The sequence below is a fragment of the Patagioenas fasciata genome, chromosome 3, assembly GCF_037038585.1.
Source record: "Patagioenas fasciata isolate bPatFas1 chromosome 3, bPatFas1.hap1, whole genome shotgun sequence".
Taxonomy (NCBI): domain Eukaryota; kingdom Metazoa; phylum Chordata; class Aves; order Columbiformes; family Columbidae; genus Patagioenas; species Patagioenas fasciata.
The window spans coordinates 14,539,175-14,565,323 of record NC_092522.1 but is presented as its reverse complement, the minus strand read 5'-3'; the positions used below and the strand labels follow the sequence as shown (position 1 = coordinate 14,565,323).

Below are 26,149 nucleotides of genomic sequence, written 5' to 3'. Positions count from 1 at the left end.
ATTGACTTACTCTCACCTTGCCAAGAGTATAAATCTAGCATTTAGAATCCTCCACTTTGAGGACAAGAATTCAACTCCAGCATATGAGACAAACTGATGTGTTTGCTCTCTTCAAGTAGGGATGACTCCTTGGTAAGTGCTGCACTCCCAACTGTGCCAAGTAACCCCGGGAAATTTTACTTAGATTAAATCCACGTTATAGTTAATAGCTTAATTATATTCTTGAAGTTAGTGAATTTATCAACAGCAATTCCAAATTTGTTATATCTGTCACTTCAATAAATTAGCTTTTCAACTTTGCAAATCTCTTTCAGTTAAAGTCCTTGAGAGGGCTCTGACAGGCAAACATTGGCTCTGATAAGTGGCTACACACACAATCCTTTGAACTTAAACTGTTGACTAAGCCTAAGACTGAGATCAGATTTCCTGAGGAGTTTAGAAAGCAAGGAGGTCCTTTCTGAAACTCATGACTCAACGGGAGGGCCTCCCCAGCCACACATCAGACTCATACTCTTAATGTGACAGGTTGCCAGTCAGAGTCTTCATTAGTAGGCTCACACTCCTCATCATCTATCAGGCTGTCATTATGGTTGTATTCATTTGGTTATTCATCACTGTCACCATCTTCCTCCACAGCCCTTTTTCCTGTAGGGACAAAAATGTCTCTATTCATGAATCGTAAATACAGAACAAGAGAGACCTCCTAGAGACCATCAAGTCTGTCTTTCTCCTCAAGATGAAAGAGAATCAACTAAGCACCCTACCCAATGCTGACAATTTGGGGGCTGATGTTCAAGACTCTCATAAAAAGCTGTGCCATCTCTTCTTTACTGGTTCAAATCCCAGCCTCTAGTTACAGAGGAGCCAGAAGGTTTTACCTGTCTCTCTGTAGCACTTTTTTTTTTCTTTCTTTTCTCCCCAAATTTTCTTTAGCCTAGACTACACTGCCCTTACTCTCCCCTTCATCTGTCCTGTCTTCTTTCCATGCATCTGATTCTTATAATACTCTTGTCTGGAACTCAAGCCTTTTTCACAAGGTCATGGCCCAAACACAGCTACAGGCAAGGCCTTGCCCATTCTGGGCAGATATAAGGTACTGCTGTGTGGTTAACCTACACTCATATGGTTAGTAAAATACACCACTATGATTGCTTTTCACAACTACTGTTCCTGAAATACAGCCAAAGCACAATCAGTTCTCATCAACTGCAGCCCCAAGACCTGTTTCTGCAGAACCATATCATAGAAGTTAACACAATACGTAGCTGGTTACCCTTCACTTCATAGAATACAGCTAATTACAGATTATTGTATTTCTTTCATTTCTCCACTTTGAGATCATTCTATATATAGTCATACAGTATACCAGTGTAACAGCCATACTCACCGCTCCCTGCACAATATCGGGCATGACGTTCACCTTGTCTCTAACCATAATTGTTCATGAACAGTCAAGGATCCAGGCTGGTTTCATACAACTGTAAGCACAGGCCACATTTTCTGTTAGCACTTAGAAAACAGTATTAGGCCTCCCCATCTCCAAAGCAGAGTTTATGTTCATTACTAACTACACAACTCCCAGGCTTCTCCCTTGAAGGCAAGAACCCCCAAAAAAACAATGGTGAAGGACTCTCAAAAAACTAAACCATGGTGCATTCCACTCCAGAGCAGCATGGTGAAGCGCTCTGGAAACAAGCCCCCAAAGTGGGGCTCTTTCTCCACACACACCCCCCCAGACCCCAATGTGTCCATCTGTATGCACCCTGCCAATAGCCCAGGTTCTTAAAAACATGACAAAACTTAGCTACTTTTGGCCACATGTCCAACACCCATTAGATCATCTTCCTATGCAAAAAAAACTTTCCATAGCACACTGCTGCTGCAATTTTTCAGTAAACTTGGTAAGCACATAAATTTATGGATGATGTATAACACATGCCCAGATAAAACACTGACATAGATGTGGCATTTATCTGAGTTTTACTATTTGGTACCTCAGTTGTCCCTGTCTTTTCTATAAAAGGTTCTTACAGATGATGACATTAAAAAGAAAAAACAAACAAACAAACAATACATAAACACTACACATGCACAAAACCCAAAACATATGAAATTCAAAACCAGAAAGAGACATTTTTGTTTTAGGGGTGTTGTGCAGGATTTTTGTAGGCAAGTTGAAGATGGAAAGTGAGAAAGAGATCAAGAGGTTTGTGAATATTGGTGATAGATATTCAACAGCCTTTTTAATTTTTTTTTTTTTTTTTTTTTGAGGAAATACATGTCAAATGCTCTTTCGCAGTTCAGTATCTTACACTGGGGGTCCTCTGAAATGTCTTAAGTCATAAGGACAAAAAATAGCTAGTCTGGTAAATTACTTCTAAAGTTCTTCTGAAATTTGGTAACTAGACATAGAGAGGTCACCAAAAAAACATTCATTCTTACTAACTTCAAGGACTTCATGGGTAAAAGAAGCCTGAAGGCCTAAAATAACCAGTAAACTTCATGAATAACTTAAGAGAGTTTCTATAAGCAAGTTGAAAAAACAGGAAAAATCAAAGTATGCTGAAGTTCTCCTTTTACTGTACTGCTGTAGCACACTTCGGCATAACTCAAAACATCTTTTAAACCTGAAGCCAAAGCTATTGTCTAAAAAGTTGAATATAGACACTAAGCTTCCTGTGTTCTACTGAGTAACCAAGGAAGCTAAATTTTTAAAAAGCAATTAAGGAACCATAAAATTCTAATAATTATTTCTCTTCTAGAACTGTTGCATTTGATTACTAACTGAAAACTGAGGAGCTGTTTGCCCAGTGCTTTCAGGATACTTCTGTGCACCTGCACCCCGCTGTGGGGAGAGGGCAGCAGAGCTGCTCGCCAGCACCCAAGCAGCAGCTCCTGAAAGATGCTCAGCTACAGCATCTTAGCTCCTCAAGGGAGTCTTGGTGCCCAGAGCTGCACTGTGGTGGACCACAGCCGCACTGAATGCTCTGCCCACTACACAGGGCATAGAAGGTGAGACGAGCCCTGCTTTTGCTTTTTCCCCATTCACTTTCAAATCAAAAGAGGCCAGAATTGCAGAATTTAATGATGCAGATAGGTGCCCAGCTTTACAGTGGCTAATGGTCTCATTTAAGTCACTTTAGGAGCTCAGGGGCTCACATCTTTTGTTGACTGGACGTGTGACTCATCGAATACCGTAAGGCAGGGCTGTCAAACTCATTTTCACCAACAGCCACATCAGACTCACAGTTGCCTTCCAAGAGCCAAATGTAATTTTAAGACTGTACAAATGTAGGAGTAGTTACATTTACACAGTCCTAAAATTACATTTGTCCCTTGTAAGGCAACCATGAGGCTGATATGGCCACCACTGAAAATGAGTTTGACACCCCTGCTGTAAGGTATTGATTTTCTTACCACAGCAGCTTGAGAGCTGGTTGTGAAACCACAAGTGGAGGAGAAAAAAAAAAGCCAAGACTATAAAAAATAGCCAGCAATAAAGTCTAGAAATAAACACAGCGTGTATTCCTGTGTTCAGAGATCTACCCAGGTCATTCCTAGCACAGCTGATCTCAAACCTTTCACTGTTCCTTGGTGTGGCAACACTCTTCTACAACGCTGGGAGTACTGGCATTTGCAAATAATTTGCAGGTAGAAGGTTATGAATAGATCCTGAGACCAGTGGGAATCCTATAAGTCAAGGAGTAGTTCAAACTTGATGTACTGGGGAAGGAAGAGTTAAAAAATAAATTTTCTCTGGCAGCCTTCCCTGTGAGTCATTATTTGCTCACCCCACGGATAGCAGCAGGGTCTCCAAGCATCACTGTATGCTGAAACAAATATGCTAAAGACATTAAGAATGGCAAAAACAGGAGTTCCTTTTATCTGTGCCAGACAACAAAGGCAACACATTAGAAAGTGGCACCACTGAAGCATGTGCTAAGATTTCTGTTCCTTGTTTCTTTTCCCTATTCTTATTTCTTTTCCCTATTATTTTCATAGCAAGAAACTAACATAGCAAGAAACTAACATATCAAAGTCAACATTTTTTTAAACCTACAAGATTCACAAGAAAAATTACTTAAGCTTTAATGAAAACCTGAGATCATCAGGGACTTTTTAATACTTAAAGACCTGTTTTGGGGCAATTTGTACTAGCAAGGTAATCAATGAGACACAACTGTAGTGGATACAAGAAAGGAGATCCTGAAGTTATGCATCCTGCATGCAGCTTGGATGTGCAAGTCAAGCTGGAAAAATTTCACAGGCTTCAGGGACATAGCTAGTTTAGGAAAAAAAAAAAAAAAGGTAGTTTAAAGTAATTATTTCTGTTTAACAATACTGTGTCTAGCTGTCAGAAATGTATTTCTCTGACTGTTGGTCCATGGGTCACTATGGTCCACAGAATGCTATAGCAACTAAAGCAAGATGGAAGGAGGGTAGGAGCTACTGACAATTTCAGAATGAATCTGAATAAAACATTTGAGGATACTCATCACAAAGCCCTGTGCAGTGGTGATGCCAAAAAAGCTATCAATAGTAGACAGACAAATCTATAGGCACATACGGAGCAGGACATGCAAAATCCCAGCCAAAGGAATAGAGTCCGAGCAGCAGGCAGCCTTGCCACACCTGCACTCTCCACCCTTTGTGGTCAATTTCTTTTGATAATAGTTGAAGAACTGTTGAAAATCATGGGCAGGAAAGAACAAGCATTGTGTCTTTTCACCTTCAGTTCAGGCATTTCCTACTTTCTTCAGCATCAGCAGTAGTGCAACTCTTTGGCCATCTGACCATTCTCTGGAACAGTATCTGCCTGGGCATATGAAAGCCAGAAATGAGGAATAAAATCTGATTTAATGCAGGTTACCAATGCCTTCAGGAAGAGCAGGTTACCAACTCCTTAAGGCATTGTTACTTAAGAAAATAGGACATGAAGTTGACAATCTGAATAAGTTATCACTTTGCATCCTATTCCATTTGGGGTTATTAGCGTTGAAGTTATGTCACAAGTAAGAATAACAATTGCCTTTGTTAATCTGGGTATTAAAAAAAAAAAAAAAAAGAGAGATATCCTTATTATAGTAACACAAGGGTTCCTTGCAAAGGACGAAGATTATGTGCCCCTGACAGATCTCCGTTGTGAAATAATTCCTTGCCTAACCTCGGAGGAATGAGAGACTGAAAATTATACAATACTTCAGTCCTTCTCAACACATGTTGGAGTTGGTTCCAACTCTTACTTTGAGGGTGCATGTGGATGTACCATACAGTAGCTCAGTATGTGGAGGACACTGTCTGATACTTTCATTTAGCATAATCACACTAAAGGTGCCAACTACTTACAGGATTTGAGAGTGGAGCATTAATAAGGGCAGAAGAAAAAATTCAAAAAAGTATTTTTGAGTTGGCAAATACAACCAAAAATTTCAAAGAGCCTCATGTAAGAAAATACATGTTCTTTTTTTGTTTCCTCTTGCCCCTTAAATGTTCTAATTCCTGGCCTTTCTGATTATGTTAACAGCAAAAGCCAAGAGTTGTTCCTCCTGTCCCTGGTTCCATGAGCAGGAGCCAGCAACTAATCCCTTCTCATGCAGATTTCACCATGTCAGTGGGAATGCGTTACATAGGTTTTCAAGAAGCAAAGACCGGCCTACAATACCTGCACCTACAAGCAGTCACTTTACTAAATGTGTACAACATTTACACAATATTTACCCTGGAAAACCATAATAGAGATCCTCATTCTACCAGCGGCTGAAAGAACAATACTCTTCTAGAGAGCTAGGTTGCCATATCTGGGGAGGAGTTAAAAAAACAAAAGTCCACTAACTGCTAAGTCAAACTGGAGAAGCTCAAACAACCTGATCTCTTTCTATGACAAGGTGACCCACTTAGTGGATGAGGTAAAGGCTGTGGATGTTGTGTATCTAGGCTTCAGTAAAGCCTTTGACACTATATCCCACAGCATGCTCCTGGAGAAGCTGGCAGCTCACAGATTGGAGAGCTGTACTCTTCACTGGGTAAAGAATTGGCTGGATGGCAGGGCCTAAAGAGTTGGGATGAATGGAGTTGAACCCAGTTGGTGAGCAGTCATGAGTGGTGTTCCCCAGGGCTCAGTATTGGGGCCAGTTCTGTTTAATCTCTTTATCTGGATGAGGGGATTGAGTGCACCCTTAGTAAGTTTGCAGATGACCCCAAATTGGGTGGGAGTGTTGATCTGCTGGAGGGTAGGAAGGTCATACAGAGGGATCTGGATCAGCTGGATTGTTGGACTGAGCCCAACTGTATGAGGTTTGACAAGGCCAAGTGCTGGGTCCTGCACTTGGGTCACAACCACCCCAGGCAGCGCTACGGGCTCGGGAAAGAGTGGCTGGAAAGCTGCCTGGAGGAAAAGGATCTGGGGGTGTTGATTGACAGCGGCTGAACATGAGCCAGCAGTGTGCCCAGGTGGCCAAAAAGGTCAACAGCATCCTGGCTTGTATCAGGAATAGTGTGGCCAGCAGGACTAGGGAAGTGATTGTGCTACTGTACTTGGCGCTGGTGAGGCCCCACCTTGAATCCTGTGTCCAGTTTTGGGCCCCTCATCATAAGACAGACATTGAGGTGCTGGAGAGAGTTCAGAGGAGGGTGATGAAGCTGGTGAAGGGTCTGGAGCACAAGTCTGATGAGGAATAGGTGAGGGAACAGGGGCTGTTTAGCTTGAAGAAAAGGAGGCTGAGGGGAGACCTTATCGCTGCCTACAACTACCTGAAAGGAGGTTGTAGCATGGAGGGTGTTGGTCTCTTCTCCCAAGTAGCAAGTGATAGGATGAGAGGAAATGGCCTCAAGTTGTGCCTGGGGGGTGGGGGTTAGATTGGAAAAATTTCTTCCCAGGAAGTCTTGTCAGGCATTGGAACAGGCTGCCCAGGGAAGTGGTGGAGTCACCATCCCTGGAGGTGTTTAAAAGACATGTAAATGAGATTCATAGGGACATGGTTTAGTGGCAGGTTAACAGTTGGATTCTATGATCTTGACAGTCCCTTCCAACCAAAATGACTCCATAATTCTATAATTAAACAGGAAATAATTGCCTCTGTCTCTGTGACAATGATAGGATGAGATGAAAATGCTGTATAAAAATGGCCACTCACTAGAAATAAAAGCTAGGTTTTGTTGCTACTGCATTATACAAAAAATCATTAGCCAAAACACCTCACAACTGGAACGACCATTTTACTCTGAAATAGGGAAGAAAAAAGCAATGATAGAGCAGTACTTTGATGGGCTCTACTGGGAAATCCCAGCCAAGCAAGAGATCTGCACAGTATGTATCTGAAACGAAAAGGGGGAGGGGGGCTAGTATTTACCACTGCCTTTAAGATATGACACACCAGCAGATCCAGGAGAGGTCTGTGAAGCTGTACCAGTATAGACCTAAAATCCAAGGTCCAAGGAGGTAAATCTCTTGCCAAGTTTGTATTTCTCCTTCAAATGGAAGCTGATAATATAAGGTGTATAATGCTGCAACAAAAACCAGGCCAAAAAGTAAAGTCCAAGACAGGTGCTGAAAATAATTAGGTTTCCCATTCTGGTAGGAGGTGTGATACCAAAAGGAGACAGCTACAATTTTAAAAAGCAATGCTTTGATAAAGGTGATGTTAAATAAACAGATCTGAAACAAAGGCAAACAAAAATCCCTACGCAAGACACAGATTTGTAGTTAAAGAAACCACAGTCACACAAAGTAAGCCCTGTGGTACTTAGCACAGTAAACACAGGATAGCAAAACATCCACTCCTCTTTGTCTGCCTGACAAGCTCCAAATGGCGATTAAATCTGAAATAGAGAACCCTCAAAACATAGACATTTATTCCTAGCAACACCAAAAAGGATGACTTCCTGGACCGCCCCAGGAAGGAGGAGCAAGGGCACACATGCAGAGAGAAGATATTTGTGTGTAGGACTGCAAAATGGGAGACTCCTCAGGTTCATCTGTTCTGGACACATTCTCTTCCAGGAGTGCCACCAGAAACCAGAGACTCTGAAACACAGTTGGCAGCAGAAAGCAACAACATTCATCAGGTGTTCCCCAGAGACACTCGCAGAATCTGAGTTTCAGCATGAAGCAGCTGAGCTAGTAGATACATGACTTCCCTCATCAAAACCAACACCCATGCCAAAGGGCTGGGGAGCAGAAAATCAGGCTTTTTCTTCTTTAAAGAGAGACCTCAAGCAAGGCACATCCTACAGAGTTCTGTATCTCCATTTGTTACCTGGCTAAAGCCATAAATAACAAAACAAGAACAAAAAAAAAAAAACACAAATAAAGCAGACTTGGTATAACAGACACCTTTGCAGGAACAATAATCTCACTGATTATCATGACTATTCGTATTCTAGTAAAGAGACAGGCCTTTCATTTTGTAATATGCTGAAAATCTTTGAAGGGTCCACTCACACTAGATGAATGACTTCTGAGATGGCAAATGAAGTTCAACTTTTATTAAATCATAGTAATGATTTTTTTTTTCTAAGATACGCTGTGATATAAATTAATTGCACAAATAAATGGATCTAGAATCATCACAGAATATACTTCAAATCAATGTGCTGTTACCACCAAAATCTTAGGTATTAGGATGGGGCAAACAGGACAAATTATTAGTATGGTCTCTGTCAGAATACCATGTGCAGCACTCATAACCCAAACCCTCAAAAAATAGCATTACATTACAGAGGGCCTGGGAACAGGGATGATTGGAATGTCAATTTCATACCAAGAGTCAGAGAAGCCTTTTTAAATGTGAGATAAAGTAAACACAGCGCAAACAAAATTAAGCATCTGCCTCCCCATTGAACTCTGGAAATAGTTCCTGAAACCGAGCAGGACAGGACAGTATCTCTTTTTCACAACCAAAAAAACATAATTATTCTTTTATGCTTTGCTGACCACCCCACAGAATTATATGTTCTGTGGCAGTGAAATACAAAACTACAAAAGACAGAAATTATTTCTATGACAGAACTAGTTTTCACCCTCTATAGCAAGTGTAATTTTGAACAAGAATATTTGACAGAAACAGAAGACAAATTTCAAGAATTCTCCTGACACATAACTGCAATCAGAAACGCAATTTTGCTGTCAGTCTCTAAATTAGACTTCAGATGAAGCTAAATTACTTGACAAGTAAGTTTACTGAGCCACAGAAAACAAAACCATACAAATGAAAATGTGATATGCAACACTCAAGAATATTTAGCTCCAAAAAAACACACTATTAGCAGGTCATCTGTCTGTGTTTTGTTACAGATACATCAACTGTCTGACAAAGTAGTAACTCAGTTTCACCAAGGGGAAGTCATGTTTGACCAACCTCATAGCCTTTTATGAGGACATAATGAGGTGGATAGATGGTGGCAGGGCAGTGGATGTGGTCTACCTTGACTTCAGTAAAGCCATTGACACAGTCTCTCACAGCATCCTCACAGCTAAACTGACGAGTTTGGACTAGATAGTTGGGTAGTGAGATGGACTGTGAGCTGGCTGAAGGGAAGAAGTCAGAGAGTCGTGGTCAGTGGCGCAGAGTCCAGTTGGAGGCCTGTATCTAGTGGAGTCCATCAAGGGTCAGTACTGGGACCAGTATTATTCAATATATTCATCAATGATTTGGATGAGTGAATAGAGTGTACTATCAGCAAGTTTGCTGATGACACCAAGCTGGGAGGAGTGGCTGACACGCCAGAAGGCTGTGCTGCCATCCAGAGACCTGGACAGGCTGGAGAGTTGGGCGAGGAAAAATTTAATTAAATGAAACAAGGGAAACAAGGGAAAGTGTAGAGTTTTGCATCTGGGCAGGAACAACCCCAGGTTCCAGTATAAGCTGGGGAAGGACCTGTTGGAGAGCAGTGTAGGGGAAAGGGACCTGGGGGTCCTGGTGAACAGCAGGATGACCATGAGCCAGCACTGTGCCCTTGTGGCCAGGAAGGCCAATGGCATCCTGGGGCGTATTAGAAGGGGGGTGGTTGGTAGGTCCAGAGAAGTTCTCCTTCCCCTCTACTCTGCCCTGGTGAGACCACATCTGGAATATTGTGTCCAGTTCTGGGCCCCTCAATTCAAGAAGGACAAGGAACTGCTGGAGAGAGCCCAGCACAGGGCAACAAAGATGATGAAGGGAGTGGAGCATCTCCCTTATGAGGAAAGGATGAGGGAGCTGGGGCTCTTTAGCTTGGAGAAGACTGAGGGGTGACCTCATTAATGTTTACAGATATATAAAGGGTGAGTGTCATGAGGATGGAGCCAGGCTCTTCTCGGTGACAACCAACGGTAGGACAAGGGGTAATGGGTTCAAACTGGAACACAAGAGGTTCCATTTAATTTGAGGAGAAACTTCTTCTCAGTAAGAGTAACAGAGCACTGGAACAGGCTGCCCAGGGGGGTTGTGGAGTCTCCTACTCTGGAGACATTCAAAACCCACCTGGACACATCCCTGTGTAGGTAGCCTCATCTGAGTGTTCCTGCTCTGGCAAGGGGATTGGACTGGATGATCTTTTGAGGTCCCTTCCAATCCCTAACATGCTGTGAATTTTAGCAGTCTTGAGAGGAGACACCTCTGGACAAGGTTTTACTTAAACTTCTGAGAGCCTTGCAAGATTAATGTTTTAGCTATCTATCATGGCAACATAGCTTCACTGAAAAAAATTATTAAGAACATAAAAAACATCATCTCTCACATCCTCACTGAAAACAGTGTTATGTCCTCAGGATACATTAAGAACTAAGCAATCCAGATGAAGCTTCATCTCCTACAACAGACTTGCAGTTAGAAGAGACACATTACTGTTGACTGTGCATAACTGACAGAGAGCTAAGGGGACAAACAAGTTAACCATTACCTTTCCTGCATTGAATTCACTACTGTCTTCTTGAAGGCTTCCTCAAAAGCTGAACTTGGGTGAGAGTACGGATAACTATAAAAATATTGTTTTAAGCCAAAAATCTGTACTTGTGGTGCACTAGCATGTTTCCAGGTACCAGCTAAACAGCAGGACTCACAGCAGCGGTATCATACCAATATGACCCACACCATCCTTCCCTTCATGTCTCCATAGCTACCTGCACCATGTACTCTTACTCCAAATTCCAAGATCTCCATAGTACAGGCTCTGCTGTGGAAAGCACATGGATAAAGCAATGCTTCCAACAGGCTACACACAACAAATTTCAGAAAAAACAAAAAGCAAAAAAAGCCCAAACAAACCCAGATGCACTACTAATTGTTATCTCCATACTAACCACAACATGAGTCCATCCCAGGTTGCCAAGTTGCAAATGTTTGTCCAAAAGAGCATCTGAAAAGAATCTGCAGTCATTCTCTATAAAAATACTTCCCCATCAACTCAGCAGCCACAGGAAAGCCTTGAATTAAGACTATTCCTCCCTAAATACCCTTTGCATTGACTATAAGAACTGCTAAGACCTTTGTCTTTTCAGGCTTCTAATTCTTCATCTACTTGGCAAGTTTTTCCATCTTCCACATCGTGCACTTGGAGTAACATTATGAAGTGAAGAAAGCATTTTTTATAGAAGTGTCTTCACCCTAGAAAGTTAAAACATACCCGCTAGATGCATGCAAACACTGCAAAGACTTAATACAGAAAATAGTTTATTTTCAATTCCAAGAGATATCAATAGCAACATTTCTAACTCATCAGAAATGAGCTTTAAAATACAAGACTGCCAGGCACATGGTAAAGCATACATCCAGCCTTCAAAAAAAGCTGAAGACTTCTTCAGACATGATGTGCTTCCTAAAAGATACTGCCAAAGGTGAATATCCATTTACATTTAATATTACCACATTTGTTTTTGCAATTCTGCAAACAAAGACTTTCTTCTCCCAAAGAACCTCTTCCTAATACTGAAACCCTTAGCTTAAATGAAGATTTTCAGACTCTGTCTTATAAAAATATTTTACAATAAAAACATCCAAAACACGAGCAGTCATCTTCCGCCTCTCCTAAAAACCAAAGAGAGATGGGCAAAGCCTTAGGACATCCAAAGAAATTGAGGTGAGCTAACAAACGGCACAGGGTTTGTTCGGATCAGCAGGGTTCCACCAGATCACTGCCATGCTGCTTTTCAAGTGTATCAGGAGTCAAGTTCACATAAGCATAGTGCAAGAAAGTTGCTGATTCCCAGCAGTAGAGATCTTCCTATATCTGTATATGAAAGCATCTGTCTTTCCAAGACTAACCTCATAGACACCATCAGGCACCAGAGACTCAAAATGTGTCTGTCGACTGCTGAGAAAGGATTCGTCAACACCATTCACCAGGGAGGAAGAATTCTCATCCACATTCAGGGCTTTTGCAGTGGCGGTTTCACTTGTGCTATCAGAAATGGCATGAGAAGAGTCCTTTCCAGCACACTTGGTAATGCCATCCATGCGCTGATGGAGATCTTGGCTCAGCAGCAATACAATAGTGCCTCCAACACGAAGTACTCTGGTAATTGCAGAAAATATAAAGGTTAGGTGTTCATACTGCCTAGCATTCATCTTCTGTGCAGAACTCAATACTGCTGACACTTCAGATGCCAACTGCATTGGATAAAACACCTAAGCACGTTAAAGGGCATGGCTCAACTCAGTAAGCTACATCTCCAAATGGAACTGAAACTCCCTGTCTTCATAACTCTTCCTAAATGGGAGAACTGGGCCCCGTCCTGACTTCCAAACATTTCCGACCTTGGAAGTTCTTTTCACTAGGTTAGCAGGGAAGATGAACTCAGTTTTTTCCCCTTACATGAGTCTCTAGCAGCCTGCAAAGGAACAGCTTCCCAGGACAGCAAGAGCTTCTCAGATTGATAAGGCAATTCTGGAGCTGGCCTTTCCCTTTGGAAATGTTAAAAGGTCTGTCCTTTCTGTGCTCCACTGATACTTAACGGCTTTCAAACTCAGGAAACAGAGGAAAACTAACCATTGTTTGTAATCAATTTTTTTTTTAGTACACGAGGAAACATTACACTCAGCTTTGAAAGAAGGGAAAAAAAAGTACTATCTTCGCTCTGTTCACACCAAGCAGACTAAAAAGTCTTACTGGTGGGGCTCCTATAGTCCGTTCCTCACCTCCACTATCCCAAGGAAATGTTTTGCTTAGGATGGCCCAACAGAGCAAATGAGACCAGAAGACAAGCATGGCCAACAGGAGGGGCAGTCAGTGTAAGCCAACGTAAGATTGCTCTGCCAGTTTGTGGAGCTACCTCACCTTCCTCACCATCATCCCACCACATTCCTGCATTTGGTGAGCAAGGTCAACACCCACTGAAGACCAACCCTACAGAAAGGCCTTGTTTTCAGCCAAGAAATGAAATAAAGGGACAGACGGTTTGAACTGTCTGTTAGAAGCAGCTCACTATTAACTTGTCTCAACTCTGCCATAAAATGACAGGGTGAGAGATGAAAGGAGACATCTAAAAGCAGAGGTGGCTAGCTGGATATTCCAGTACACACTAACAGAAAGGAAAATGCATACCACATTTTCCGGTCTGAGATCCTTCCTGCCAAGGCAGGATGGTAAAAGCTTGGTTGTGAACCCAAGAGGAAAGCCTATGATTCCATACAAGCAGACCACAACTAAGAAAGGATTATTGCTTTATTTGCCTAGCCATGTTTTGTCTACGTCATCCTCTCCTCTTCCTTCTTTCTGCCTTGTAAAAAACATTTGTGAGCCATGCTTTTAGCTCACGCGTGGCTCACAAATGTTTCACCATCATGCCTTGTAAAGAATATTTGGGAGTGTAGCTCATACAACAAGCTCGTTCCTTGTCAGCTTACACTGCCATCAGCACTTCCACAGCTTGCAAGACAAGTCACAACAGCCTTTAAGGGACAAGTGAAGGACTCAGACTTTCACAGCTTGCACAGGGTCAGATTACAGAGCTGGAGAATGTTTGGAATAAAGCAAACCTAAACCTGATTGAATGCTGAGGATCACAAACCATCATGACATTTATAGCAAACCCCAAGCATGTCAGAGGCCACAAATACCTTTCCATTTCCTGGAGAATATCTGGAAGGAGCTGTATGTCTTTTGTGATCTTGAACTTCTTCCCAAATGGAATATCCGAAATCACAGCATCAAAGCTTTCTGAAGGCAATGGCAGTGCTGCAGAATAAAAGCAGATCTTTACATTCAACTATTAGAAAAATGAACAGCAGCTATGTTCCCATTCATCTTACAAAACTGTCTGCCAGCTCTTTTGCACATTATGCACCCAGATTAGCAGTGCCTTCTATACTCATCCTCACAAACAGCACTATGAAGCCACCAACATGATGCAGACTAGGAAGAGACAAATGCACGAGCATGCGGTTTAGCTTGCAGATTTCCTGTTACTGGTGATACCTTTGCTCCAAGAGCAAGACACTCCCAACGGGGTACTGCATGCTTCCAAACTAACTGCTGCTTCTCAACATGCAGTGCATCTTTACAAGCAAAATGTAAAAGAAGAGCTAAGCTTGCAAGCACTTTACTTAGCACAGATATTCAGATACACACGTATGAGGTGCAACCACATATTACATTTCCCAATAATCTAGTTTCAGTCAGAATTACTTGGATTCTGTTGGAACTAGTGTCCTTGAAGTACCACCCCACAGTTTTTGTATCCTGGGAATAGTAATTTCTCTTGACCATGAGGCAGCACTTCCCCCCTATGATGAGGAAGGCAGCCACATATCAGGCTGTGCTGGCCAGAGCATAGCCAGCATGTGAAAAGGTGAGACTATGGGTTCTCCATCACTCAGGATGCTCAAAACTCAACTGGTCAAGGCCATGAACAACATGACTCACCTTTGAAGATAGCCCCACTCCCAGCAGATGACAGGACTAAAGACCTTCAGTGATCCCTTCCCACCTAAACCCTGCTGTGATTCTACACCAGCCTTTCCAGAACTAGCTGGAGATGGTTCTTGTACCATCCTTGCATCAACACTTGCAGCACAACCATTATCTACACATGGAAGGACAAGTTACCTACAGTCCTTCTCAAAACATGCATAAAAAACAGTGACAAAGACACCAGTTACTTGTTCAGCATTAGGAAAGCCTGATATCAAAGTACCTTCCATTGGCCAATGCAAATCATAGCTTTCAATAAATAAAGATATATATATTCTTATAAAAAATAATAGTTTTTACCATTCTAGCAAGAAATAAATATTGCAGGGTAAAAATAATATGCATACTTCATCATCCATGCACAGGAAAAAGCACCCAGCTTTTGTCTGTCATGAATTTCCTATAGGACTAATTTAGACTTGGGCTTTGAAGTCCAGAATAAGGTCATAAAATTATTACCTTCTCTCCAGATTAGCTCATGAACTGAGAGCAAACACGCTCCTTCTTCCAGGAGAAAGACATCATCATTTAAAATACTCCTATTACAATTCAGCTGAGCTTAATGAGTCATCTGGTATATTTAAGTTACAAGCAACATTTTATCTGGATTTGTTCTTTCTGTGTTCTCATAAGACACAAAGAACTCTTGTATGGTAAGCACTCTTTGTGGTATTCACAAATTTACAATTAAGACAGATAACTACTGCCCACATATGACAATTACTATTTTCATTGTCTTCTGCTGAGTTTATTCTTGCCAAAGTTTGGGGGCAGGGAGGGAGAGCAAATAATCATTCACTCACTAGCACTACAGAGTCACTACTCAACTATTAGTTGAGAGTTAGCTCTCCTACACATTACCTCAAGAGAACCTACACTACCTGTACAACCCCAGAACCATAAAAACCTCCAACATGTCTCACTTGGAAAGCCTACAGACATACCTTTCACAGAAGCCTTTAATAACTGAATCTTATCCATCAGGCCTGCAGTCCTAACATTTACATCTGCACCCTCTAACTGTGAATCACTTATATCAGCACCCCAGTAAAAGGCTTCCTGTTCAGAGAAAAAGAGAAAAGTCATTTTCTTGACAAAGAGGTGTGTTTATTTTATAAAATATTCACAGAACTGCTTTGTTGCACAACAATTCTTCCAAGACAAACCCCTTGCTAGGAGATCTTGTAACATTACACAGAGCAATATAGAGACCCAGAGGACAGAAGAATTTGCCTTCACTCCTTTCAAGTTTTGGTCTGCTCAAGAGACTTATAACTTACAGAAATACTGAAGCTATGTCCTAACAGCAAGGCTCCAGCTGGCTGGAGACAGCCTGCTGCCTCTAGTACTGACAACTGACTGTACTGCCACATTGACAGCTCCATTTCCAGGATAAGCCCAGGCAGTTTTAGAAGTGTATGGTTGCCTCACACAAACCATGCGGTATAAATCCAGGGCTCCCAGTACCTGCCTGCACAAGTACATAGGACTTAGGTTTACATTCCTGTGGAGGAACATTTGTATTAAAACACTTCTGATAGCTATCTAAAACTATCAGTTTGGTTCCAGCTTTCCAGTAATGGACTTTGGTATAACTATGGTACAGATTTTTCCTGATGCAACTACAAGACATCTTGCACAGGTCCTGCCTGTTGCCACTGTGATACTCACAGGCCACTCTTTGGCAGCTTCCAGCAGTATTGTTCCTAACCCACACATGGGATCCAGCACAAAGGCACCTGCCTAAAAAGTAAATGGGTTATTGCATCCCAAACAAGACAGACTCTTCTCCCAGGACAAAGCTTACTCAAGGATGTACAGATCACCAACATACTCCCAGTGAATCCAGTGTAGGTAACAACAACCACTGGTTCACCACGCCAAACTTGCCTGTAGAAAGCAGTAGTAGAAAGCATCAATAGTTTCACTAAAGCCAGTGCATCAATGCACCAATTTTGAGGTGACATCTAGAGGAAAAATTATGAGTGGACTGCAGATGGATATTAGTAACAAATTAATCTGTGGAAAACATCACACTTGGCTTCCGTTTTCTCTTGGGAGAACAACCGCAAACAAGGTTTTAAGCCTGGACAGTGAAAAAATCTTGCCATTTAGACATATATCTATACAAGGAATAACACCTCTCCTGAGAAGGACCTGGATTACCGCAGATATCTGGTTGAACAGCAGGTGACAGCACACACTGATCACAGATCAACCCTGCCCACACGCATTAAAGGATGGGGCATTAAAATCACCACACTTTTTCAAAGCTCCAGCTCCAGCTCTGACAAGCAGCAATCTCCCCTTCATTTGGGACTCTACATCTTTGCCATGAACATTCACTTACACTGATTTCAGCCAGAGATGCCATGGCCCACGCAACTGTTGACCGCAGTCCTGCTGTTTTGATATACTCCCTGTTTGCTAGTGGAAGCCTGCAGACAGGACACAAAAAAAATCAGCATAAGATAACGGTACGGCCAACCAGAAAAGCCCAAGTAATATGAAAGAACAAACGAACTTGACAGATCTGCAGACAGACAGTCTGCTTTTATTTCTAATTCACTGCAAAGTCTGTCCTATGTGCTCAGATAATCTCCAGACAGACCACAAGACTAATGAGACACTTCAGCGAATATTAAACCAGAAGATAAATACTCAGAGTGGACAACAATGTGCCTGTTCTGATACTGCCAAGACAAATCCAATAAGGAGAATGCCTACCTGAAAAGAGGAATCCCCACCACGGAGTGAATGTCATTAAGATGTACAAAGATCTGAAAGAGGAAAAAATAACATTAGAAACCCTCAACCTGACATGACAATAGCTTTAACTCATTTAAATGAGACAGAACATGTTTCTACAAACTTCTGATACGAGTTTTTAAGAACAAAAATATATGCTTTAGACAATTATGATTAACTGGAAGAAATGCTAGGCAATCTGAATGCCACCTTAAAGAGGATTTAATATTTAAGCAAACTGGGAGGTGAATTTTGTCAGCCAGGAATCCATCAGCAAGTACTTGAATCTTTAAAGGAACTGATTTCATAAATTCGAATTGATATTTTTAATTACACAACCATTTACTCTAAACAGGAGAAGATTATTCACTGTATACTAGCACTCAGGTATTCTCACCTGAATGTGAATGTGTGTTTTGGGGTTTTGTTTTGTTTTCTTAAAAAAATAAACCCACACACAAGTGACACTAAGGGGCATTTCAGATGGAGGTAAACGTGGGTAATTCTTCCAGAAATACCGGTAGCTCAAAGCAATTTTTCTCCTGTCCCATAGGCAGCATCCCAAAAGAAGACTGAGCTCTCCAATAGGTCTTGCATGACTGCAATCCCTCCTCATGAAGCCCAAAGATAAACATAATGCTGTTAAAAATTCCCAGTCTTCAGCACTTGAGTGGTTTTGGAGCAAGAACTGGGACAAGAACAAGAGCCCCATTTGAGGCTCAACAAAGCCATATTTGATTCACAGCCTGGGAAAACCAGAGCCAGTAGATGAACTCATAGCTTTTAGGCCCCAAATTCCCCAGCATCAGTATCAAGAGCAGCTTCTATCCACCAAGCACAGGGATGGAAAACCAGCTTATCAAGAGCAATGAGTCCTTTCCAAGGTCTCCAGACAGCTTGTACTACAGAGGGTGTCTTAAGCAAGCAGCTTGTCGCGGACATGGTCTAGGAGGACGCTTGCCCACAAACAACCTTCTCAAGCTGAGTTCCTCAAGAACACAGCCTTGTTGCTCACTCTTTTCCCCCACAGAAGCCAAACAAGCCACCCAACAGCTCAGGTGATCACTGTTGTCAGCAGAGTTAGAGTCCAGCAGTTTGTAAGCATGCTGGATCTCAAGACATCGCCTGTACGGATCCTTCCCCTGACGTACAGGCCCATGCTGGCCGTTCTGGTATTCATTACTGGAGCTTAAGTGCTCTGGAAGTTGTGCACACACTGGCCATACAAAAGTTTTGCTCAGTGCTACCACATGATTTCTAGTTAAATTCAGCTGCAGAAAGACAAACAGGGAGAGGTCCTGAGCTCAAAGGCAGCAGAGAACAAACCAAAAGATACCAGGCACAGTTCCAGAAGCAGCAACAAGCCACTTGACAGAGAAGCACCACTACCTCTAAATCGGGATTCCGCAGATCAGCCCTCCACCCAAACTGCTTCATGAGCGCTATGCCAATGGCTCTTCCAATCTCCTGCAAGCAAGAAGAACAGTCACAGGCAGTAAAAATAACAGAAATAAGAAAACTACAGACCTCAACCTTGACTGTACAATTCTTATAAATACCTGGGAAATTAAAGAATCTCTAACCCTAGGAAAACAATTTGTACAAGGACTAGAAGAGGTACAAATGTGGAGAGGGAGGGGCAGAACAAACACACCACAGGATAAAATGACTATCACTCAGCTGGAGTGCAGGATGCTGAAGTTCAAGTCCTGTCCAAGGTACAGCAAAAGTTATAATAATTTCAGGATTATTTATCAAGCACAAAATATTTCTGATGGCTGTAAACTAGATTACCTAAGAGAATACCCATGAGTGCACAACTACAACTCACAGTTCTAACTCCATTCAAAGTATGAGAGTTCAAATGCACAGCACAAATTTGAGCAAACATTTGTGTCAGTACGCTCATATGAATATGTCCCAACTTCCCAAGTCATTAGCTTCAGCAGGGAAAAAAAAAAAAAATCCAGTTAAACTACTGTTATCTTCAAATAAGAGAAATCTACATAAATGGCAGCTACACAGGTTTGGTTTTTGTTTTTTGGTTTGCTTTTGTTTGTTTCCTCACAGTACAAAAATATTATACATGAAAAGTACTGAATGGAAGGGGCTCCTGTAGGTCTCTACAGCACCACTCTATCCCAAAATCCAACCCCCAAGGACACCTCCCAGGGCTGCACCACCTTCCTGGGTAACCAGTTCTCCCCAATACCCAACCAGAGCCTACCAAAGCTCCAAGTTCCAGCTTTTGCTCCTTCTTCTACATTGTCTGCCAGAACTGAGAGGAGTCTGGCTCCATTGTCCTTGCAACAGCCTGTAAGCTATTATCAGATCACTCCTCAGACTCCACAAGTCCAGCTACTTCAGCCTCTTTTACTTATCCTCAAAAAAGACATCAATTTGAAAAATATTTAGGGTAACTGCCCAGAAACTAACAACAGTCCTTGTATTTCCACTTGCTTAAGGTCAATGCAGATCTGATCAGTTTGTTATTCTAAAACATACAACACAATTTAAACTACAAACAAAACTACATATCTTCCTTCACCTTTGCTAAATTATTTTAAAACATAGATACTTTAGCATACCTGTGACGTAAGTATTTTGGCAATCGCTCCGCTACAGCGACAAGACACTCTGAAGCTAAGCTTCTCTTTCACAATAGGTTCCTCTCCACTGCTTTTGGAAGCATTTTCTAAGGAAGCCTTGCTTTCAGTCCAGCAGTCCTGATCACTCTCTCTCTCCGGAACCACACAACTCTCTTCAGCTTCCTCATGACATTCCTCAAACATAATTTCTCTCATTTGTTGTGTCTTCTGCCTTTTAGTTGCAATATTTGTCTCTTCTTCTGATTTTCTCTTGAGAGGCAATCGGTTGTCTTGAGAGACAACATCTTTTTTCCCCTTGCATCCATGAAGGTTCCTCCAAATAGAGATAACATCCAGCCAATAGTCTGGTTCCTCAGTGACAAGGCTTTTAATGTCATGCAGCATTTTCCCTGAAAAAAAAAAAAGTTTCAGGTTAAGCTGTTCAGTCTCAGCATTTGACCACCACAGCAGCAATCACAGACAAAGTTGAGCTCCCAACACCCACATACCACACTGGAGAGACCCAGCCATCACTTTGAATATAAGCTCTGCAGAATCAAGATTAAATCATGCAGGGCTTGAGCTGTGCAGAAGAATTCAGCAGCTTTAGAAAACCAGACCACCTCTGAGTTTCATTCCCAGAGTCAGAGGACCAGTCTACCATGCTGTCCTCCCCAGAAAGCACTTGGTCCAGGATTAGAGACCCGGGAAAACTTCCAGGGTTGAAAGACAGACATGAACGTGAATCGCTTTGATTCAGATCAGAATAAAAGCCATAAGTTTATAAAGGAAATCAACCTGCCTTCAATCCTGCAAAGTCTCCAACATACACCTAAACTTACACCCATGGGTGGTTGAATTTGCTCCAACAAGAAAGGCACAGGGAATATGGAAGCAAATTGACTTCACCTTGAAGCTGGACAAGGGAGGAAAAGGGGAAAAAAAACAAAACAAACACAAACACAAAACCACAAATGGGATTTCTATTTCTCATTTAGAATCATGGTTAAATTTGATCCTCAAAGCTGAAGGCCATCTTTGATTTCCCAAACAAAATCTCACTAGCACGCAGATATCCACCCATCTTATCTGAAATTCTTATTCCAACACTGACAAAGAATATCACCTGAGTAGCTGAGTTTTACAAGAAAACTGTGAACAGGTAAGTAACACAGGACATATGTCTGGATCCACTTTGACTAAAGGAGAACTACTCATCATTAAAATGCACACAAGTGGTTCAGAACAGAACTTCAGTTTCATTATTTTTTCAGAATTTATTATTGTCAATTAGAACTGCAGCTGTTAGTAAATAAACAAAATAAATACTAATTTTATAAATAAAACTTGAACAGGGGCTTCACGTTTCTGAGCACACACTGTGAGCAAACTGGAGGAGATGATCCAAGGGAAGGAATCAGTGCCATACCTTCATTTCTAGAAACGGCAAGTGGCGTTTGTTTCTTAAGCAACAAAAACAGTCTCTCTCCAGACTTGAGTTTCTTTAGCTCGCCCAGCTCCGCCTCTGTGCTGAAGAAGACCTTTCCTAAGACACAGTCCACCTCAGAGAGAAAACAGAAACCAAACCAGGAAGGTGTTGCAGATGAGCACTTCCAGCCACCCCTCACACCTACAAAGTCTCTTCACACTAATCCCAGAATGCAAACTGATTACTGTATTTAAAAAGCTAAGCTAGGGAGAAGAGTAACCAATGAGCCAGGAATCCATATTTTAAATAAACCAATAAGGGGAGGGGCTTGATGAACAAGATGGGTAAACTGAGGCAAGTGTTGGGTAGTCTGTAAACCCTACAGTAACCAACCAGTGAGGAACGGGAGGGAATTTGTGGCCGGGATTTGGGGCGATATAAGCAGTGGCTTTTTGTCCTGTTCCGTGTGCCTACCTTTAGGTAGAACACCTGGTCTTGCTAAATCGTTAATAAAACATGCTTTGCTGAGAGATCCTGCCTGGGCCTATTACATTGGCAAGGTAATCGTTTCCTACAGAGGGGACACAGCCTGCCTGCGTCAAGGGCTGGAACAGGCGACGCTCAGGGGTCCAGTCTGACCCAGGCCGAGACAACGACCGGACCCGTGGGGCCCCACGCAGGTGGCAGCAACAGCCCACGCTTCGGCCGCCCGGCTCCAGGGTGCAAAGGCAAAGATCCGCGTTCCCCGCCGATCCGGACCGTCCCAGGTGGGCACCGGCTCCGCCCTCACCTCCGTGGCGCCCAGCCGCGCCCGCACCTCCTGCGCCAGGAAAGGCTCCAGCCCGCGGCCCGCCGTGCAGAAGAACCGCCCGCGCCCCGCCGCCATATTACCCCGCCCCGCCGCCCATCGGGCCCGGCCCTTCGTGGCCGCGGCCCCTCCTCCAGGGCGACTCTCCCGCCTTGAGCCCTTCATGGGAGGGCAGGGCGTCGGGCCGTGCTGCCAGAAAGTTATTTAGCAGCGCCGGGCGCGGAGTGTGTTTGTACACCCGGGGGCAGATCTTCACCTGCCCTCACGGAACCGCTTCACCACTAAATACGTTTGTCACCGTGACGGGCGCCGCACGGGCCACCTGCTCAGCTCCCCACAGCCAACCCCAGGTCTGCAGCGCCGAGGGCTGCTTAGTCTGAAGAAAACAAAGGGGAAGTACGGTGGCAGGCTGCGCGGCAAGAAGAGGGTGGCAGGAACGTGTTGTACACTGCCCGTGGTGATGTGGAAGTCATGGCCTTGGAGTCGCACAGCCACACAGGTTCAGGCGAAATCGGGAAAGTCTTTTTCATAGCACTTGAGGCAAGGTCAGAAGAGGAGGGTTTGGCTGTTTCTTAAAGCAGGCTGGAGAAACCCATTAGGATTGGTAACACAGGGAGAGGGACTAAATTACTTTTCTCCCTTTTCAGTCATTTTATTGGTGTTGCACCAGTGAACATTTCCCTTCACATGTTAAATCACCCATCACTAACCAAGCCCAGGCACAGGGTCTCACGCGGAACACACTATGGAGCACCTTCAGGGTTTTGCTTCTGTCAGCTGAAATGTTCAAAATAAGCGTCAGATGTTAAACGCTCACCCACAGCACAAGGAAAAATAAGGAGGAACACAGTGAGAGCTGCTGCATTGCAGGGGGATGAGCACAAACCACAGAAGGGGCAAATGCATGCCTACACTGCAGCCTCCAGCAGATACCCGCGACAGTTTGCCTGGGGACAGTCAGTGGTTTGAAATGCATAGGAACAGCCAGTGGAAATGCAAATACAGGAGATCCATGTGCGGGGCAAGCACACACATGTCCATCAGCAACAGATAAACATCACAAACTGCATCAGTAGTAGCCTCCTGTGCAGTGGTACATAAACCACCATCCCTGGGGCCAAATCCACTCTTGCTACCGGGGCAGAGCTTTGCAAGGGACAAATTCAGTCCCCTTTCCCAGCAGGAACTGAACAACCTATACAGTACTGATTTACTTGCTGAGCGAGTGGAACACTGACAGCTGCCTTTCACCAGGCAACATGCTTATCTAAGTGACCTGCAGCTGCACAGCGGAGAGCAGCTGCCAGGGCAGTCAGACTGTGTAGCCGTCTCAGCAGACACCTGGCATTTCCAAGGAGCCTCCATCCCATTTGGCCATCAATGCAGAGTAGCTGTGTGCCCATGTGAGGATGTAGGGATGGAACAACTTCACAAGAGTACCTAAAATCCTCTTTGGCAACACTGCAGAGTTTCCCTCAAAGAGTTGCACATTCAATAAGGTGAGTCCCTCTTTCAGTAATCGTTTTTTTTCCCCTCAGATGAAGTCTCATAATACTCACCCCTGGCCATTTCAGCATAAAGCTTACCAGCACGTGATGGACACCCACAGAGCAATACAGGTGGTCTTTGCCTGTCACCACTGCATTTCCATTTAGGATGTTAGCTGAACGCAAGGAAGGGGGAAAGGGGAAAAGAAAGAAGGCAGGAAGGCAAGGGAAGGGGAAGGCAGGGGGAGAGCAAAGAGAAAATTGATGGAATGAAAGGAACAACAGATAAAACAAGGAAGGCCGGCAGGAAGGGAGGGAGGCAGGAAGGTGAGAAGGAAGGAGAGCAGTTTAGGTAGGTAGAGAGGAAGGCAAGAATGGTCACGAAAGGAAGGAAGAAGGTATGGAGGAAAGTAATGAGAGAAGAAATAGGATAGTAATTAAGGAAAGAGATCAGAGAGGCAGGAAAGTGGGCAAGGAGGAATAGAGGAAAGCAGAAAGTCAAAAGGGGGGGGGCAGAAAAAAGGGAATTGAAGTAAGTACGTATGTAAAGTGAGGACAGAGGGCAATGAAGAACGGAGGAAGTAGGAAGGAAAGAAGCATGTACAGTGAGGATGGAGGGGAATAAGGAAGGAGAAGGATGGGAGGAGGCTAGAAGGGAGGAGGGAAAAGCAGGAAGGAAGGTGGGCAGGTTGCACATCTGTAGATATTGTACATATCTTTGAAAGTGATGTGCTAACTCATTTTACTGTAAATAATTTGACAAGCTGTTGTGATCTAGGGAAATGGATGCTCATCAAAAGTAATGGAAGTAGAGGGGATAGTAAGTAGTGAATAAAAGGGAACTTGGTAATCACGCTGCATAGTCTTATCTGCCAGCAAAATCAACCGGCTTTACCTAGGTGGACAGACCATCTTACTTAGCCTGGAAAAGGACTGTGTAATTTATGTGTGATAAATAAATAGCTGAATACCTCATCATCCAATTAATGATGTACATGAACAGATGAATGAGATTCACACTGGCCCTACTTACTATCCAGCAAAACCACAGCCAAGAGAACAGGCTTGGTGGAACCAGCAATGAAAGAAGACCTGAGCATGACCTGAGTCTGGTGCTGTGAGGAGACGTCAAAGATGTACAATAAATGGGAGACTCCATGGTTGAGCAATTCAGGCCATGGTCCAGTTGCCAGTGAAATACTATTGACCATTTTTCCCACTTACCCAGTGAGGTGTGTGGAGGGGTGACCCCCAAAGGGCTTCCATTGCTGATGCCAAGTACCTGGCACAACCTGTTCCAGGGCAGTGTCAGGTGGAGAGTTTGACTGGGGCAGTACACCTGTCACACCATATCGCAGATGTCCTAAGATGGTCTCAGAGAGAACAGAAATCTCTTGCGGAGCAGATCAAAGGTTGATCTTAATTTTCAGTATAAATATCGTTCATGAAAGCAGGGCCTCACGGTCCTTCTGACTTTTTGGGTTTTAAGCACCCATCCAGGAGACAGTGGATAAAGAACACCAGGCATGATTCTCCACATGAGGAACTCAGGCATCCAGGATGTTCTGTTCTGTCCCCCAACAACCTGGGAAATTCAGGCTGTTCCTGCAAGGACTTGTCACACTGGGGAAGATAAGGGTGTCTGGGTATTCGCCCCCCCCCATCTCTCCCTGTAGTGGCCCTGAGGAGAGGGCCCAGAGAAGTGTCCATCTCTGACTGTGGGTAGGGAACCCATTTGCCACATAGAGAGAACAGAGCCGGGACTTCTACCATGACAGGCTCTGGGGTTCAGCCAGGAGGCAGAACCCCAGGCAGGGCTAGGAGCAAGGAGGGTGGGAGTGGAAAAATCAGTCCTGTCTCCATGGCCTACCCCTGACAGTTGTCCCCTGCCCAGCATCTCCTAACAATCCCACTTCACTCCCAGATGATACCCAAGGCTTGAGAAGAGCCCTGTATCTCCAAAACAATTCCACAAACTTCCAAATCACCCCTCAAGCCCGTATTGCAGTCCCGTATCTCCCTCCTGCTGGGTACCAGATGTGACCACCTCCATCAACATGCAAGAATTCTGTCTTGCAGCTGCTCCACAAAATACCAGCCCCATCACTCTGGATGGTCTGGTCCCCTGCCCTCTATTCCATCCCTCCCCATGCCTCTTACTGTTTCCTGAACTGCCCAGGAAGGAAAAGCCTCTTTGCAGGGCAGA

At 43.5% G+C, this 26,149-nt stretch overlaps 2 protein-coding genes across 5 annotated transcripts in view; both read right to left on the bottom strand.

Moving 5' to 3' along the window:
• The window catches only part of MAL (mal, T cell differentiation protein), a 15,564-nt gene extending 14,105 nt beyond the window's left edge, over positions 1–1,459 (bottom strand). Inside the window, exon 1 of the mRNA XM_071805837.1 lies at positions 1,388–1,459. Within this exon, the coding sequence (XP_071661938.1) occupies positions 1,388–1,435 (48 nt within the window). The 5' untranslated portion in view covers positions 1,436–1,459. The remainder of the gene's footprint in view (positions 1–1,387) is intronic.
• THUMPD2 (THUMP domain 2 tRNA and snRNA guanosine methyltransferase) lies at positions 1,388–26,149 on the bottom strand. 4 transcript variants are annotated; one of them, XM_071805835.1, is made up of 11 exons: positions 22,439–26,149; positions 21,649–21,781; positions 20,220–20,629; positions 19,021–19,098; positions 17,611–17,663; positions 17,234–17,321; positions 16,555–16,626; positions 15,828–15,942; positions 14,031–14,148; positions 12,237–12,486; positions 1,388–1,478 (listed from the first exon to the last, which is right to left on the bottom strand). In XM_071805835.1, the coding sequence occupies exons 1-11, from the start codon at positions 22,619–22,621 to the stop codon at positions 1,452–1,454; spliced, it is 1,527 nt and encodes a 508-aa protein (XP_071661936.1). In that variant the 5' UTR covers positions 22,622–26,149; the 3' UTR covers positions 1,388–1,451. The 4 variants fall into 4 exon arrangements, with proteins under 4 accessions (XP_071661936.1, XP_071661935.1, XP_065691518.2 ...); XM_071805834.1 differs by lacking the exon at positions 1,388–1,478 and adding an exon at positions 8,545–11,579; XM_065835446.2 differs by lacking the exon at positions 1,388–1,478 and having other exon boundaries at positions 11,629–12,486.